The sequence below is a fragment of the Melanotaenia boesemani genome, chromosome 21, assembly GCF_017639745.1.
Source record: "Melanotaenia boesemani isolate fMelBoe1 chromosome 21, fMelBoe1.pri, whole genome shotgun sequence".
Classification (NCBI taxonomy): domain Eukaryota; kingdom Metazoa; phylum Chordata; class Actinopteri; order Atheriniformes; family Melanotaeniidae; genus Melanotaenia; species Melanotaenia boesemani.
This window is the reverse complement of record NC_055702.1, coordinates 29,863,137-29,881,629: the sequence shown is the minus strand read 5'-3', so window position 1 is coordinate 29,881,629 and position 18,493 is coordinate 29,863,137. Positions and strand designations below refer to the sequence as shown.

The 18,493-nt window shown below is 41.4% G+C and overlaps 1 protein-coding gene across 1 annotated transcript in view; it reads left to right on the top strand.

Annotated features, from left to right (window-relative positions):
* mtr (5-methyltetrahydrofolate-homocysteine methyltransferase) overlaps positions 1–18,493 on the top strand; it is a 119,857-nt gene that overhangs the window by 27,402 nt on the left and 73,962 nt on the right. Inside the window, exons 15-16 of the mRNA XM_041973173.1 lie at positions 13,261–13,446; positions 13,527–13,706. Coding sequence (XP_041829107.1) covers positions 13,261–13,446; positions 13,527–13,706 — 366 coding nt within the window. The remainder of the gene's footprint in view (positions 1–13,260; positions 13,447–13,526; positions 13,707–18,493) is intronic.

The window sequence follows — 18,493 nt, the reverse complement described above, 5'->3', positions numbered from 1 at the left end:
ATTTTAATAGAGCACCATACATAAAATCGTCTGTAATGTTAATGCTGCTTTGTAATGTTTTATCCGCCAATAGAGCCATTATCGGAATACCTTTTGCAGTAGTAGTGCCCTCTACATCTTTCCACCCTGCAGAATAGGTTGGTGTGCATAAACAGATCAGAGGTCTAAGCTGAGTAGCAAAGTAATATCCCTGAAAATTAGGTAGGCCCATTCCCCCTTTTTCTTTCCTCAATTGCAATGTTTTGTATTTAATGCTTGCCTTTTTCTCTTGCCAGATGTATTTGGCCAGTAACCTGTCCCACTCATGAAAGTACTTCTGTGGTATATGAATTGGTAGACATTGGAAAAGATATACGTGGAAGAATATTCATCCTAATTGATTCCACCCGGGAATATAGGTTCAGGAAGGGGACAGTGTTCCACCTTTGTAAGTCTGACTTCATCTTTGAAATTAAAGGCCCATAGTTGACATCAAACATATTAGATGGGTCCTTTGCCAAAGCCACACCCAAATATTTTATGTATTTTATGTCCCATTTCCATTTGTATGCGTTTTTAATCTCAGTTGGCAGGTTATAGTTAAGTTTCAGTACCTGGGTTTTATTAATATTAATTTTATACCCTGAAAGTGACCCATAGTCCTCCAGCATAGCCATTAAGTTGGGAAGTGTCTGAGTGGGTTGTGTTAAAAATATCAACACGTCGTCTGCAAAAAGAGCCAGTTTTTGTTCCCCAGATGCCATTTTAACACCTTTGATGTCCGCTCTCTGCCTTATCCATTGACTCAAGGGTTCCATAAACAGAGCGAAGAGGAGCGGGGATGCACAGCACCCTTGTCGCGTCCCTCTCTCTAAAGTAAAAGATTTGGACAGATCCCCGTTAATTTTAATCCTGGCAGTAGGTTGGTTGTACAGTGCGGCAAATATATCAATCACAGATGAGTGAAAACCAAATTTGGCCAATACTTTACATAGAAATGTCCATCTAACTGAATCAGACGCTTTTTCTGCATCCAAACTTATTATAAGAGTTTCCAAATTGTGTTGGGGAACATGCTTCATGATAAGTAATGTTTTTCTGATGTTGTCCTGAGTCTGCCTTTGTCTAACAAAACCGGTCTGGTCTCTATTTATGAGTCCTGGCAAGATGGTTTCTAATCTCTTAGATAATATAGAGGTGAACAATTTATAATCAATATTCAGTACACTTACGGGACGATAATTTCCACATTCCACTTTGTCCTTATTCTCCTTAGGAATTGTAGAAATTATGGCCTCTCTCCATGAAGAGGGAATTATTCTCGTCTCCTGTACCCAGTTAATAATGTTGGCACTAGTTGATCTTGCGTACTTTTATACCATTCTGAATTAAACCCATCAGTACCAGGAGATTTCCCCTTTTTTAATCTTTTAATTGCTGATAAAAATTCCTCTTTAGTTATTTTTGAAATTAGTTTCTCATTTTGATCGATTGTGACTTTTGGTAAATTCAAAGAAGACAAAAAGGCATCAATTTGGTCCTTGTCACATAGTTGTGGTTGAGAATATCGTTTTTGGTGGTACTCCTCAAAACTCTTCTGTATTTTCTCAGGACTGGTTTCAATTTTATTTGTCAGTGGATTTTTTATTTTATGTACCGTCCTCTCCGCTCCTTGTTTTCTTAATCTGTATGACAAAAGTTTCAGTGCTTTCCCCCCTGTATTATAGTACTGTTGCTTTGTAAAAAGGAGCTTCTTTTGTATCTCATGTGTGTTTATTTTGTCTATCTCATTCTTCACTTCTCTTATTTTTAATTTAGTTGTCTCCTGTAGAGAATTTGTATGCTCTTTCTGTAGCTCCTTAAGCTTGTCCTGTAAGTCTTTCAATTTCTGCTTTTTTAATTTCTTAATTTCTTTCTAGGAGATAGCTATTATTTTTAAAGCGTCCCATAGCACCGCTGGCGAGACCTCTTCATTGTCATTAAATTCCAAATATGATTTGATTTCTGATTTCAGTTTTTCTTTGATTTCCTTATCGTTTAAAATGTTCTTATTTATCCTCTAAAGAGTAGATTTGATCCTACTATTAAGTTCAATTGATAGATAAACGGGACTATGATCTGAGAAAGTACGAGTACCAATTTCGCACCCATCCAATCTAAAAATGTCCTTTTTAAACATCAAGAATAAATCAATTCGGGAATTTACATTGTGTGCCGCAGAATAATGCGTATAGTCTCGAGCTGTTGGGTTTTTTTCTTTACATACGTCCACCATTCCTAATACTTTCATAAAATTGTTCATTTTTTTACTAATATTTTTAGCGTCAGGTTTCCCATTTGAACTGTCAAAATTACAATGCCCTGGCCTTTAGCTGTCATAGTTTCAAGTATATGTTTGTAAAAGGACCAGTCACTACCGGGAGGGATGCATACATTAAGAAGACTCACCAGAACACCTTCTATTTTACCTCTTACCATGATATATCTCCCTTCTTTATCTTTGTGTTCAGATATGTATTCAAAATCCACCACACTGGACAACAAAATCACCACCCCTCTCCGCCTTCCCAAGCCATGGGAGGAGAAATACACTTTTTTATACCCCATTTTACTCAGTTTAGCATGTTCCGTATCACTAAGGTGAGATTCTTGAATGAATGCTATCTGGACTTTATCTCGTCTCAATTGTGACAACATTATCCATCTTTTAATTGGATTGAGTATACCGTTTATATTAAGTGAGACAAATTTTATAGGCCTGTTTGACATCTAAACATTGTTTATTAGAGCTGTTTACCAGTGAGATTTTTTTTTAACTTGTCCTGTCCAGCATCATAGCAGCAAAATGATAATCTGGTTTCTGTATCGTGCTGAACAAATTTGCTCTGCCAAGGGGAGGCCTATGGGTAAGGCTCCTCTTGATAATCTGATTCATTTATTTATTTATTTACTTTGAATCACGGAATCTATGTAATCTTGCTGGACCTGACCGGAGGGGACAGAAAAAGATGGAAAATAGCAAAAAGAGCAAAAGGGAAAGAAGAAAGGAGACAAAAAGATCACAGACAGAAGGAAACGACCCTTCAATCCACACCATCACCAGACAACAAACTGTTACACCTGTACATGAACACACCAGAAAATTTCCTACAACTTTTACAAAAGCAGAAACACACACACAGAAAAAAATTAGTCATCAAGAGTTTTTAAATAATAACCAAATCAAAAAGACATAACAGCGACCAGATACTAACTCACAGGAAAAATTAAAAAAATAATAAAAATATAATTGTCGCTTAGTATTAAAACCCACTGGACAACTCAGTGACTGTGTCAGCATGATCAGTGATGAAGAGTGGTGAGTGAGATCATGCAAATGCGACCACGCCTCCATGGAGGCCAGAGGCAGACCAGGGCCAGAGGCCCGAGCCCTCAGCAGCAGACCCGGAGCACCAACCCAAGCCACCCCACCACGAAGATGACTCCAGCCCCACCCGAAGGGCGGCAGAGGAGAGCCCCAGCAAGAGCCCCCCACGGTCTTGGGGCACAGGTCCCAGTGGGCCAAGTTCAGCAGCCGCCGGCCTCGCCAAGGACCAGCCCCAGGAGCCCAGAGGCGGCCGCCCCACCCCCCAAAGGCAGAGGGCCCGCAACATGCCTAGGAGGACCAGGCCCCCCCAGACAACCACCCGGCGTAGGCCAGCACACACCCCAATGTCCGAGCCCACTCCCCACCTACTCCAATCTGCACCCCATATAACCCCACACTCACAGCCTCCCCTGTGCCTTACCCACAAGCACTCACCACAACACAGTCACGCCACACCCAACCCACCCACCATGCCCCTTTGGGGACACCCCAGGCGGACCAGAGGACAGCGAGCCCCAAGCAACCCCCCCCCCCAGGTGTTGTTTGTGTGTTGTGTTTCTTGTGTTTTGGTGTCTTGGTGCAATTAAAACTGAGAGGCGAGTCGCCACGGGGTGCATCCAAGGAGACTACTGAATGGTCTCCTCCGTTCCACCCCGCATGGCTCCAGAAACACATGCACACACCTATTTCCTTGCACACTCCCACTCATCCTAACTCATATATGCACTCTCAGCCCCACCCACACAATATAAACACTCACACAGCATCAAACCCTCCCACTCTCACTCCCCAGACACACCCCCACTCATCCTAACACATGCATATGTACGCACACAAACATACCCCCACATCCACACAAACATCATCCAAAGTATAGACACACACACTACATACAAGCATCCCGGTCCACAGTCCTCCACCTACACTAAGTGATGGAACTAAGCACAGGGGACCAGAGGGAATGAGATTCAGCTAAATAGTTCTTTGAGGAGGCAGACTTTGTCTCACTACTGATGTGGTCAACTAAGAGATTCCTAAACTGCTGAATACACAGATTATTTTTGTTTTTCCAGTTCACAAGGATAGTTTTTTGTTTGCGATGCATAATGCTGTGCGTATCATGTGTGCAGAGTTAATAACCATATTAATGTCACCCAACTCACCTAGTAGACATAGTGCAGGGATTGTAGGAATATTACATTTAAACCATGTTGACATGTCCACACATACCTGAAGCCAGAACCTGCGGACAGGTGTGCAGGACCACAAGGCATGGAGATAGTTGTCAGGTGTGTTTTCATTGCAGTGTGGGCAGATGTTTGATTGTGACAGACCCATCCTGAACATCCTTTGTCCTGTATAATGAGTTCTATGCAGAATTTTGAATTGTATTAGTTGCATATTTGAATTCTTAGTCATTTTAAAGGTGTTTAAACATATTTGTGTAATTATATTTATTAAAGTTACTGGATAAGTTACCCTCCCATTTTGAAGTTGGAAGACAGATTGAGTCTTCTAGTTTAGATAGTAGTCTATATGTTTTTGATAATAGCTTTGGGGCATTGAGATTCATGAATTCTGCCACCCTAATAGGTAGCTGTAAGTTTAATTGATTAATGGTACATTTTTTACATATAATAGATTTAAGCTGGTGATATTCTAAAAAATTTTTGCTACTGATTCCATATTGTGAAGTGAGAATATTAAATGAGAAGGAGTTTCCATTTTCTATTATATGTTCTAACTGTTTTATTCCTTTATTTTTCCATTGAGTAAAATTGATAAGCTTTTTGTTTTGCAGGATGTCAGGGTTGTTCCAGAGGGGTGTAAACTTACATGGAAAAAGTGAGGATTTGGTTATTTTTAGAAAATCCCACCAAGCCACTAAGGAGGAACTGATATTGATGCTTTTAAAACACTTATGTGTTTTGATGGTTGAGCTGATGAATGGCAGGTCAGAGATAAACACATCCTCACACAATGCTTGCTCTACATCTAACCATGATTCATCCAGACTGCTAGGTTTAAGCCATTTGGAGATATACTGCAGCTTGTTAGCTAAGAAAACATGATTAAAGTCGGGTAGCTCCAAGCCGCCTCTATCTTTAGTCTGTTGTAAAGTTTTTAGACTGATACGTGATGGCATATTTTTCCATAAAAATTTAGATATATGTGAGTCCAGTGACTTAAACCAGCTGGAGGATGGTTTAGTGGGTATCATTGAAAACAGGTAGTTTACTTTAGATAGAACCATCATTTTAACTGTGGCAACCCTCCCCATGAGTGATATGGGTAAGCGCCTCCACCATGAGAGATCATCCTCTATTGCTTTAAGTAGCTGGACATAATTTAGCTTTGTTAGTTCTGATAGCCTGGGGGAAATGTTTATGCCTAGATATCTAATGTTTCCAGACTGTATTGTAGTATTGGGTATGTTTTGTAGGTCACAGTTGATGGGCATAACAATAGTCTTAGACCAGTTAATAGAGTAGTCAGATATTGATGAGAATGTGTTAATAAGTGTGATTGTCTGGGGGAGAGACGTCGGTGGGTTCTGGAGGAAAAGTAATACGTCATCAGCATAAAGACTTATCTTGTGTTCTATATTTTTAGCATGGATTCCTTTAATCTCTTTATTTTGTCTTATGGCAGCAGCTAGGGGTTCAATAAAAATAGCAAAGAGTGATGGAGAAAGCTGGCAGCCCTGTCTGGTTCCTCTCTGCAAACAGAAGCTTGGAGAAGTTTGATCATTGGTCTTCACACATGCATTTGGGTTGTTATATAATATTTTTATCCAATCTATGAAAGATGACCCAAACCCAAATTTGTTTAACGTTGCAAATAAAAATTTCCAGTTTACTCAGTCAAATGCTTTTTCTGCGTCTAAAGAAATTACTGTGGATTCCAGGTTATGTAGAGTAGAATAATCTATGATGTTAATTAATCTACGCATGTTAGTAGAGGAATGTCTACCTTTAATAAAGCCTGTTTGGTCAGGATATATTATTAGAGGGGTTATTTTTTCTATTCTTCTGGCCAAAGGTTTGCTAATTATTTTGAGATCTACATTTATTAATGAAATTGGACGATAACTGGATGGAAGTGTCGGGTCTTTACCTGGTTTTAATAGTAGAGTAATATTGACTAGGTTCATATTTGAAGGTATTTTTTGTTTTTCCCTTATTTCTAATATCATATTGTAGAAAGTGGGTGCCAGCATTGTCCAGAATTCTTTGTAGAATTCTGCTGGGTAACCATCTGGACCTGGAGCTTTATTGTTGGGCATATGCTGGAGAGCTTCATGGAGTTCGCCGACTGAAAGGGGGGAATCCAAGACCATTTTATTTTCATGTTTTATTTTTGGAAGATTGATGTTACTAAGAAATTTATCAATATTGTCATCTGTTGTAGTTAGTTGTGATGTATATAATGTTTTATAGAATTCTTTGAAAGTGTTATTTATCTTGTCAGGGTCGTGGCTGATGTTTCCTTCTGGATCTCTGACAGAGGAGATGGTTGTTTTCTCCTTGTTTGTTTTTAACTGATTAGCCAGGAACCTTCCAGATTTGTTGCCATGCTCAAAGTTCTCCAAGCGAAGTCTTTGCACCAAGAATTGCGTCTTTTTATCTATTATGTCATTAAGTTCAAGTTTAGCTTTCCTTATAGCATTTAGTGTGTGTTCTTCTGGGGAGACATGGTAAGCGTCCTCTAAGGATTTAATTCTGAGTTCTAACTCTGAAATTCTCAAAGTTTCCTTCTTTTTCTTATGAGAAGAAAAGGAAATAATTTTCCCTCTCATTACTGCTTTTCCTGCTTCCCAAAGAACACACGCTGAAGTTTCTGGCAAGTCGTTATTTTCTAGATATAAGGACCATTCTCTTTTAAAGTAGCTGATAAACTCAGGATCTTTAAGTAATGACGTATTAAATCTCCAGTTTCTAGTTGCTGGTTTATTGCTCTTACTTCTCAGAGTGAATGATACTGGTGCGTGATCACTAATGCTAATAGGATGGATCTTGATTTCTGACATGTCATTCATCAGCGAGCTGCTAGTTAAGAAATAATCTAATCTAGAATAGGAATGGTGAACTGAAGAGAAGAAGGTGTATTCTCTTAGTGTGGGATGGTGAGAGCGCCAAGCATCACAGAGACCAAAATCCTTCATGTACTGTTTTACAGTTTCTGAGGATTTCCAGACTCGATGAGCTCCTGTGGTACTATGTTTGTCCAGTATAATGTTAAAATCACCTCCTATAATTAATGTGTTATCTGAGTGACCATAGAGTGAGGCGAAGAGGGAGTGAAAGAAGGAGGATCATCTACATTTGGACCTGATATATTTGCGATACATAACTTAACATTTTTAATAGATAATGTAACTATTATAAATCTGCCTTCTGGATCTATGATTGTATTATCTATGTCAAAATTTAACCTTTTCCCTTGTGCCAGCTCCACGCACATTCCAAGTGACAAATGTGAGTTCGTTCATGAACCAACCACAGAAATGAGGCTATATGCATATTACTGAAGCGTGTGTGCGTGCATCCCACTGCTTCTCCGCGTGCATGTGTGTATGCCAGCTGGTTGTGACAGGGATGTGTGTGCGCTTGTGCTGTTCTGTGTGTGATCCTGTGAATCATAAAAAGGGCTGATGTGTATATAATATAATGATAAAGTGTTATTAATTAAAAGTAATTTAAAAAACTCATCTGTGCTGAGAGCAGTGTAGTGGAGACGAGCAGTGGATTTACTGTTAACTAAATTATCTTTTATGGCAGTTTTATGGATATAACATGATCTAGTGAGAAAACAGGAAAATTAAAGCACATACCAAGTCAGTAGAGCCACGGAGTGATGTCCGGGTCGCGGTACAGCTGTCCATTAATAAATAATTTATCCACCGCGATGACAGGGCGAGAGCCTTCAGCGATAAATTTCCTCCTGATGGGAAACAGGACTCTCCGTCGGTCCAGAATCTCTCTCGGATATTGGTCGTTTACTCCAAAGTTGGTTCCCTTCAGTTCGTGGCCCTGGTTCTTCACCTGCTCCTTCTGTTTGAAGCTGACGAACTTCGCTACAATAGGTCTTGGTCTGCTGGACCCGGGTTTCCTCCCGCCGAGCCGATGGACTCTGTGAAAGGAGATGTTTTTCACCGTTTCCTCCGGGAGCTTCAGGTGGGTTTTGATTAAGTTTTTCACCGTGGTCTCAGGGTCCTCCTCCATCTGCTCTGGAATCCCTGCAAATACCAGGTTCTCTCTCATGCTCCGCGCCTGCAGATCGATCACCGTTTCCTTCATCTTCTTATTTTCCTCCGAGAGACGGGTCAAGCCCTCGGTGAGGGATTTTACCGACTTTCTGAGACCAGCATTTTCTACAGCCAGAGTTTCCACCTGCTTCTGGCTGAATTCTAATGATTCACGTAGCGCCTGGAACTCTTTGTGGAGAATTTCTACCAGGCTCAAACATGCATCAAAACTACTGAGTTTCTTATCTATAGAGATCAGAACATCCGTTGAGTCGTTCCCCGGTGGTGTAGCTCCAGGTGAATCCTCATTTCGCTGTCTCTTGGATTTAGATGAGGTGGAGGGGGTGGACGTGTTGTTTGGTTTCCCCATGACTATTCTGTCGTATCAACGATCTATAAAATCTGTCAGGCTGGCCAAATCCTCCCTGCTGTGCTCCAGAGTGTACCTTTTAAAGACACTATTTTCCTACTTTAAAGAATATTTTGATTAGGCTGGCACAAAATACAACTGAATGAAAGTATAAATGTTTGGGCATGCCTAGTTTGAATCTGCCGTCTCCCCGGAACTACGTCACCCACAACACTTACCTGCCACCAGCGTCACCTACCTGCAGCACCTCCTACCTGCAGCCTACCAGTGAGGTTAACAGCTCTAATTAACATGGTACTCTTCCCCTTCTCTTCACAGAACAGCAGAGGATGAACAGCTTGTATGTAACACTCATATAAAACATGGAAAAATCCAACAAAATGAGACTGAACAAAAACAAAACAAAAAAATACAGCATGTGACTCCCTATGTGGGAGTCTGAACGATAGATAGACCCTGAGAGGCGCTATAAGGCAAAGACCCCTCTCCTGTGTGAGGTAGAGGGGGTCCTTACTGGCTAACACAGTGTCATGAAGGTTGTCCCAACTGAACCCCTTAACCTAATCCACAGTCTACTCACCCACTCAACAGTCACCAATGTGGTTGTAGTGATTCACGATGGGTAAATACAACATGGAGAACTCCGGACCCGAACATCACTCCACATTTGTGCCTGGAGAAGGTCTCCTGAAAGCGCGAAGCTTCTCTTTGTATGTCGCGTCGCGGCTTGGTTCTGGTGCATTCCTCCTTACGCGTTGGTCCGGTCTCGTCCACGTCAGCTGTTTAATCCGCTCCATAAGTGATTCCGGTGTTTTCATCGTCTTGACCGCTTAGCCTCTCTTCGTGAGGTCTTCTGCAGCATCTGCTGCTGAGTCGTATACCTGAGTCCCGTCCTCATGTCTCACATGAAGCCTGGCAGGGAACAGGGTCTGGAACTGAACTTGATTCTCTTTCAAAACCTTGCGAATTTTGGCGTATTCCCTCCGTTTACCTATAATACGTGGTGGGTAATCATGATCCAGGTTTATATGATTGTCCTTCCACTTAAACCCCTTCTTCTGCCAGGCCCTCCGGAGCGTCATCTCTTTGGTTGTAAAACCTAAAAACTTCATCAATATGGAGCGCGGAGGCGCTCCCGCCGGTGGCTGAGGGCCTGGTGAGCGATGCGCTCTCTCAATGTGCAAGTCCGGCACGTCCTCAGACAGCTCCAGACCCTCTCGGAGCAGCTTGTCCACAAAGGCGGCCATAGTTGTACAGTCCTTCTCAGCACCCTCACGTACCCCGTATATCCTTATATTTTCGAGTTTGTAGCGACTCTCCAAGTCCGTTAGCTTCTCGTCTAGCTTCACGCATAGCTTTAGCGTCTCCGCTGTTGGTTCCTCTGTAGTCTGTCTCCTCTCTACGGCTTTTTCTATACGACTTTCCACTTCTTCCATTCTTGCATTGATCTTTGATATTTCGCCTTTTATTTCCCCCAACTGTTCTTTGTTTTCTTGTCGAAATCCTTTCAATTCTTGCAAGATTAACTCCAAATCAGCCATTTTTTAAGTCGGCTCTTGCTAGGTGCTAGTTAGCCTTTGACCGTCGAGCGTAGAAAATGTACTTCTTATCCACCTGAAAGTAAGATTTCTCGTGGTGAAGTCTCGCCCCTTCTTTTATACTTCGATTTTAACAATATCTCCTCTTTAAATGGGGCTATCAGTTGAATTTTTGGGGTACAGTCCAGTCTCGCCTCTTCTGTTTGCACTTGCCGTTAAAGCCTTGGTGGGGGCAATGCGGAGTGACCCTCTGGTGGCAGGCATCAATATAGCCCCCCCCCAAACCATACAGTTTCCTTTTATGCTGGTGATGGCTTGCTCTTTCTAAGTGGTCCTGAGGCATCTATTGCTAGAAGTGTTTAGATTATAAAAACTTTTGCACAGTTTTCGGGCTACAACATTAATTATTCGAAGTCAGAGGTTATACCTCTGACACCTAATATCTCCACGTCCAGCGCTGACTCTTTTCTATGGTCACCATCTGGGATCATCTATCTGTCCCTTTCTGGCCTTTATAAGGCCATTTTTACCTTTGATCCATAAAATTAAAGAGAACCTGGCCCACTGGACTTGTCTCCTATTATCTCTTATAGGTAGAGTGAACCTTTTTAAGATGAACATACTTCCTCGTTTACTTTGTCTTCCAAATGGTTCCTGTTCTTTTGACTAGAAAGTCACTTTCCAATATAAATAGCTCATTATCTTTCTTTTTGTGGAAGAATAAACGGGCCAGATTAAGATTACAAAAATTGCAACTTCCCCTGGGAGAAGGAGGGCTATCGTTGCCAAATATTAAATATTACCAGCTAGCTTGCCTCTGTCACCATCTTTGGGAATGTTTTAGAAATGACCCCCACTATATGTAATATATGTTTCTAAGAAATAAGTATCAGACAAAGAAAGGGGCAATTTTCTTCTCCAAAATACATTGAAGGTTTGGAGATCTGTTAACAATATACAGTCTCGAGAGGATTCACTCTCTCCTCTCCCCTATTCATTTAAATCCTGATTTATCCCCTTGGTCTCAACAACTGTGCATTTGTATAAAGGTATTTGTACTATAGGGGATCTTGTGGCGGATGGTATTATAAAATCTTTTAACAAGCTAATGGAGCAACACGACCTCCCCTCCTCACATCTATTCAGGTATCTGCAGATTCATAGTTTGATCTCCTCAGAGGCCAGGTTTTTGCAGGATCCCAAGCCCGGAAAATTGACCTCCAGGTTTTATAATGCTCTGTCCAGGAGGGGGTGCAGGGCATCTTAAATTACTCTGGGAAGCTGACCTAGGTGTAGTGATTGCAGATGGTGAGTGGGGAGCTGTATGGCTGAGTTCCTCTGGCTGTTTATCCACTCATTAAGTTAAAGAATTACAGTTCAAAATTATACACAGGCTCCAGATTACACCAGTGTTATAGAATAAATTTAACCCTACATTTTCCAAACTTTGTAACAAATGCAAGATCTCTGATGGTACATACAATCGTATTTTTGACTGTCCCCTTTTTAGAAGCTTCTGAAGAAATGTATGCGAAGAGAACTCTGCAATATTTGGCAACGATCTCGATCTCCTATGTCTTGTATCCTCGGATTACACTCCAGTCTGAATCTTCCACCTCATTCGTTAAGACTGCTTGATGTGCTCTTGCTTAGTGCCAGAAGGTCCGTTCTGCTTCAGTGGATTGCTGACAAACTTCCTAAACTCTCACAGTGGACACAAAGTATAATGGAACGTATCCCTCTGGAAGCAGTGACTTAATGTGCTAAAGACAAACCTTCACTGTTTTACAACACTTGGACCACTTTCTTGGATTACATTGGTTCTGCAAATGCACAGACTATGAAGAAAGGCCTCAATTGACAGACATACCAAGAGAATCATACACTTGAGTAGTGATATCAAACACTACACTTACATCTCACTGCCTGAGTTCTTGGTTTTAACACCCTCTCAATTGTCAATTTGACTTTTCAATATTGTTATTTTGTTATTATTGTTATTGTTTTAGTCACATTGTGTTTGTTTCTGTTCTTGTTCTGTTATTTTTTCTTGTTCCCTTTTTTTTCTTCTTGCCTTTGCCTGTTGTGAAAAAGCAATAAAGATATTGTTTAAAAAAACAAATCTCTTGTGCACTGATGTCTGTTGAACTTTATAGCTTTTGCTTAACTTGACGTTAGCATTGTTTTAGCTAACACTGGATTTGAGGAGCTCTAAACAACTGGTTGTCCTGTGGGTGACACCAGAGATTCCTCATGATTCTCCTGGTGGTTGCCACATGTAGCCACAAGGTCCTGCAGAGTTCCTGTTTGTCTCACCTGTCCTCCACCATCACACCTGCCTCATTGTTTCATCCCTCCAGGAGGATTTAATCCATTAGTTTGGAGGGAAAAAAACTTCCTCTGCCAGAATTTCCCATGAAAACATGTTGGCCATTTCACCAATAAAATAACAGGAGCTGGGAAGAAAAGTCCATCAGTATCTGCCAAATGACTTTTAAAGTATCTCCATAATAGATCCAACATCATGCATCCCAACTCTTTAGCATTAATTAGTCGGGGTTTTTCATAATGAGATTAGCTGTGAATCAAGTAATTGTGACATCCTTAGTGTGTAGAGAAATTGTAATGTCTCATCTAAAATCTGATATTAAAGTGTTCAGAAAGCAGCTGATCTTCATTCTTTCCTGATGGAGTTCTGTTGCTGACATTTCATTCAAGTTTTCCTGTAAACGAACAGAACATCTTCTGACCCACTCAGGTTCCTCTGTGCATCGACTCCTCTAACTTCTCTGTGATTGAGGCCGGGCTGAAATGTTGTCAGGGGAAGTGCATCGTCAACAGCATCAGTCTAAAAGAAGGAGAAGAGGAGTTCCTGCTCAGAGCTGCTACTGTGAAGCGTTATGGAGCTGCTGTGGTGGTCATGGCCTTCGATGAGGAAGGACAGGTGAGAGGATGGTCTTAAACACACCTGTGATCACAACCAAACTCTCACAGATTTAATGTCGGGTGTGCCGTCATCTCTAGGCCACAGATACACAGCGGAAGGTGGAGATCTGCACTCGGGCGTACTGGCTGTTGGTCAACAAGGTGGGCTTTGATCCCAATGACATCATCTTTGACCCCAACATCCTGACCATTGGTACAGGCATGGAGGAACACAACGAATACGCTGTGAACTTCATCAGGGCCACCAAGCTGATCAAGGTAAGAAACCAGCTCTTCATCACAAACCTCCCCTGTACAGGAGTTAGCATGAAATCCTAGAGTCCAGCAGATGTTAGCAGCATGAAGCAGCATGCTAACATATAGCATAGCAACATGACGGGAGAAACTGAGCTAAAAGACTCCACCAAGCATCAGCATCCAAACCAAACACAGTTCAAACCCCAGCAGTTCTGTGTGAATGTAGAAACCATGAGAACATCTGTCTATTTTAGAGCTTCTGCTAATTTCTCCTCACAAACCAGGACTCCTTGAAAGCAGAGACTCTGCTGGTTCCAGAGTTTCTGTCTCACCACGGTGGACAGAAACTCTGGAGCTAGCAGCCAGAACCAGAAACCAGGTCTTACTGTTGCTGTTTGTGGTGAAAAGTTTGATTCCATCTCTAAAAACTGCTGTGTCTCTGCCTTAGATTGACATGAATCATGAACCTGCTGGTTTCCATGGAGATGGAGGTTTTATAGTGAAGGCTTCCTATAATATGGTGCATTTCCATTACCCCTAAAATTGCGCAAAAGCTAAGTATCACAATAAAAAACTGGTCATGGAAACACCTACATTTCGAAAAAACTCTCAAAATCACTAGAAAGTTTTTATGCTTTCATGAGGTGGTTTTTCAGACGTGTCGATATAGAAGTATATCACAAAAGCGTAATTAATGGAAACATTTTTCTTGTATTTACGCTTCATCGGACATGGCGTAGCGGGTCACGTGACCAGTTCATTTCAAATAAAGATGGCGCAGTATGAGTAGACGCAGGAGGAGATGGATATCTTTTAAAAATAATGAAAGAAAATAAAATATAATCGCCATCCCTGATAGCAAAGAAAGGCAAAATGCAGAGTTTTACAAAGATTTTGAAATTTCTATTGTCCTCAAAGTGGAGTCTCGTTGGTCGAGGTTTTACGAGAATAACGGCTAATGCGCTAAACACCATTCAATGGAAACACCTGCAAATCGCAATTTCACTTTATCGAAATGTTTGAAATATCGCTTTTATTTTGCGAAAAATTGTAATGGAAATGCAGCTATAGACTATCTTGGTTTTCACTTGTTTCTGGATCCTCATGGTGGTTCTAAGGTGAATGTGGGGCTATCCCTGGGACTTTGACCATTGGTAGAGGCGTCCATCATCATCGTCATCATTGGCCAATGGCTTTCTGAGATATTTACCTGCGTAACACTTTTATTAAACACCTGGAAACCTGCTCAGGTTCACTTTTACCTTCTATTGCAGCACAGTTCCTCTTCAGATATTACTTTACTCATTCCTAGCATTACTGTACTCATTCCTGGGACTGATTTATTTATACTTCGTATTACTTCACTCATTACTGGGATTACTCTTGTCATTAATAGGACTACTTTATTCAATCCTAGGAATACTTTAGTTATTCCTAGAATTACTTAACTCATTCCTATGATTACTTTATTCATTCCTAGTGTTACTTCACTTATTCCTAGGACTATTTTCCTCATTCTTAGGACTACTTTCATTATCCCTATGATTACTTTAGTTATTTCTAGGATTACTTCACTCATTCCTAGGGCTACTTTAATAATTTCTAGGATTACTTAACACATTGCTAGGACTGCTTTGCCCCTTTGTAGGATTACTTTATTCATTCCTAGGATTACGTTGCTCATTCTTATGACTACTTCACTAATAACTATGATTACTTCACTCATTCCCAGGATTGCTTTACTCATTCCTAGGACTACATTCATTACTAGGACTACTTTATTCATCCCTAGTATTACTTTACTTATTCCTAGGATTACTTTAAAACCTAGGTCTACTTTACTCACTCCTAGTATTACATTAGTCTTTCCTGGGATTACTTTACTCATTCTTAGGATTACTTTATTCATTCCTAGGATTGCTTTTTGTCATTCCTAGGATTACTTTATTTAGATGTTGGACTACTTTACTCATTACTAGGCTTACTTCACACATTCTTAGGACTAAGTTACTCATTTTATAGGACTACCTTCATTCCTAGGACTAATTTATTTATCCCTATGATTACTTCAGTTATTCCTAGGATTACTTCACTCATTCCTAGGACTACTTTATTCATTTCGAGTGTTACTTCACTTATTACTAGGACTACTTTACTCATTACTAGGACTAATTTTCTCATTCCTTGGACTACATTAATTCCTAGTACTATTTAACTCATTCCTAGGACAACTTTACTTATCCGTAGAATTACTTTACTCGTTACTAGGGTTAATTCATTCCTAGTACTACTTTACTCATTCCTATAATTAGTTTACTCATTCCTAGGATTACTACACTTTTTTCCAGGATTGCTTTTTTCATTAATAGGACTACTTTATTCAATCCTAGGAATAGTTTAGTTATTCTTAGAATTACTTCACTCATTCCTATAATTACTTTATTAATTCCTAGTGTTACTTTTCTTATTCCTAGGACTACTTTACTCATTCCCAGGTCTACTTTACTCATTCCTAGGATTACTTCACACATTTTTAGGACCACCTCATTCATTCCCAGGATTACTTTACTCATTCTTAGGACTACCTTCATTCTTAGGGCTCTTTCACTCATTCTTAGGACTCCTTTACTGATTTCTTGGTTTACTTCATTCATTCCTAGGACTACTTTACTCATCCCTTGGAGTACTTTTCTCATTTCTACTATTACTTTACTCATTCCTAGGATTGCTTTACTAATCCCATAGACACCCCAATCCGCAAAACCTGTCCTTTCCAATGACATGTACGTCTGCCACATCCTCTGTTACCTTCGGTCTCTGGAACTGTCAGTCTGCGGTGAACAAAACAGAATTCATCAGTTCATTGATAAATCTCTCTGACATTCAGGTCCTAGCCCTGACTGAAACCTGGATCCGTCCAGAAAACACAGCTACCCCAGCTGCCCTTTCTGTCAATTCAGAATTTACCCAACCACCTTGCTCAGCTGGACAAGGAGGTGGAACGGGCTTTCTTATTTCTAAAAAGTGGAACTTTACTTCTCTCTGTCCTATGGCCACCTGCTCATCACCTGAGTGTCATGCAGTAAAGGTCTCTACACCCATCACTGCATACATTCTGGTCATTTACCGCCTCCGGGTGGCAGTATAAATGAGTTTGTCTCTGAAATAGACATGATTCTCTCTGATATTACTGATGATGGCACACCACTAATTGTCATGGGAGACATGGACAAACCACAGCAACTGACTTTCTGGCTCTCATCTACTCTTTCAATCTCAAACTGGTTCAGACTCCTCCAACACACAAAGCTGGTAAAACTCTTGACTTGGTGCTGACCAGAAACTACTCCACAGCTGACCTGTCCGTCACTCCGCTACATCTCTCAGACCACTTCCTGGTTAAATTCTCTGTCTTCCTTCCTCATGTCACTCAAGCGGCTCCAAAAATGGTGTCCTACCGCAGAAACTTGAGATCCCTCAGACCTACACAGCTGTCTGATGAGGTTTACTCTACCCTCCCTTCCCACTCAGACTTCTCCTTACTGTCTGTTAATGAGGCTACAGAAACACTCTGCTCCTCTCTCACCTCCTCTCTGGACAAACTCTGTCCTCTGGTGTCAAAACCAGCCAGACAAAACCCTCCCTGTCCATGGCTCGCCGAGGTTCTGAGGGATCACAGAGCCGGACTCAGGGCAGCAGAAAGAAAGTGGCACAAATCAAAAGAACACACTGACTTGTCTGAGTACCAGCAAAAACCTGAAACTTTCACATCCAGCCTAAAGGCGGCCAAGATAGCCTTTTATCAGAACAAGATCCGCAATGCTCCCTACGCACGACATGTTCATGGTGTTTAACTCTCTTCTATCTCCACCACCTGCTCAGCCTCCCACTGTGCTGATTGCAGAAATGTTTGCTTCCTACTTCACTGAAAAGGTTGCTACCATCAGTAACCAATTCACTGAGCCTGACCAACTCAGCCTTACCAAACCAGCTACTGGTGCCTCACTCCGCTCCTTCTGTTCTCTAAATGAGGACCAAGTCTCTAAACTTCTAGTCAACTCAAAACCCACAACCTGTCCTCTTGATCCTGTTCCCTCTGACATCCTGCAGAGCATTTTACCTACAATCAAACCTGCAGTAACCCATATTATCACCTCCTCTCTTAAATCCGGTGTCTTTCCCTCTGCCTTCAAGCAAGCTCGGGTTACCTGCTGCTGAAGAAACCCACACTCAACCCAGCCCAGGTTGGAAACTACCGGCCGGTCTCACTGCTTCCATTCATGTCTAAACTACTAGAGCGTGCCGTCTTCAGTCAGGTTTCACAGTTCCTCCAAGACAACAATCTGTTAGATCCATATCAGTCTGGCTATAGGCAAGGTCGCTCTACTGAAACTGCTCTCCTGTCAGTTACTGATTCCCTACGGGTTGTCAGATCCGCTGGTCAATCCTCAGTCCTTATACTGCTGGACCTGTCTGCTGTCTTTGACACGGTCAACCATCATATACTGTTCTCCACACTCTTGGAGCTTGGCATCTCAGGATCTGTCCTCTCGTGGTTTACGTCCTACCTCACAGGGAGATCATTCAAAGTATCTTGGCGAGGGGGCGTGTCCAGATCACATGGGCTGACAACAGGGGTGCCTCAGGGCTCGGTGCTCGGCCCTCTTCTCTTTTCACTATACACCTCCTCACTCGGTGCATCATTAGCTCTCATGGTTTCTCTTACCACTGCTATGCAGATGACACTCAGCTTTTCCTTTCTTTCCCACCTGACGACACAACCGTCTCAATGTGAATATCAGCATGTT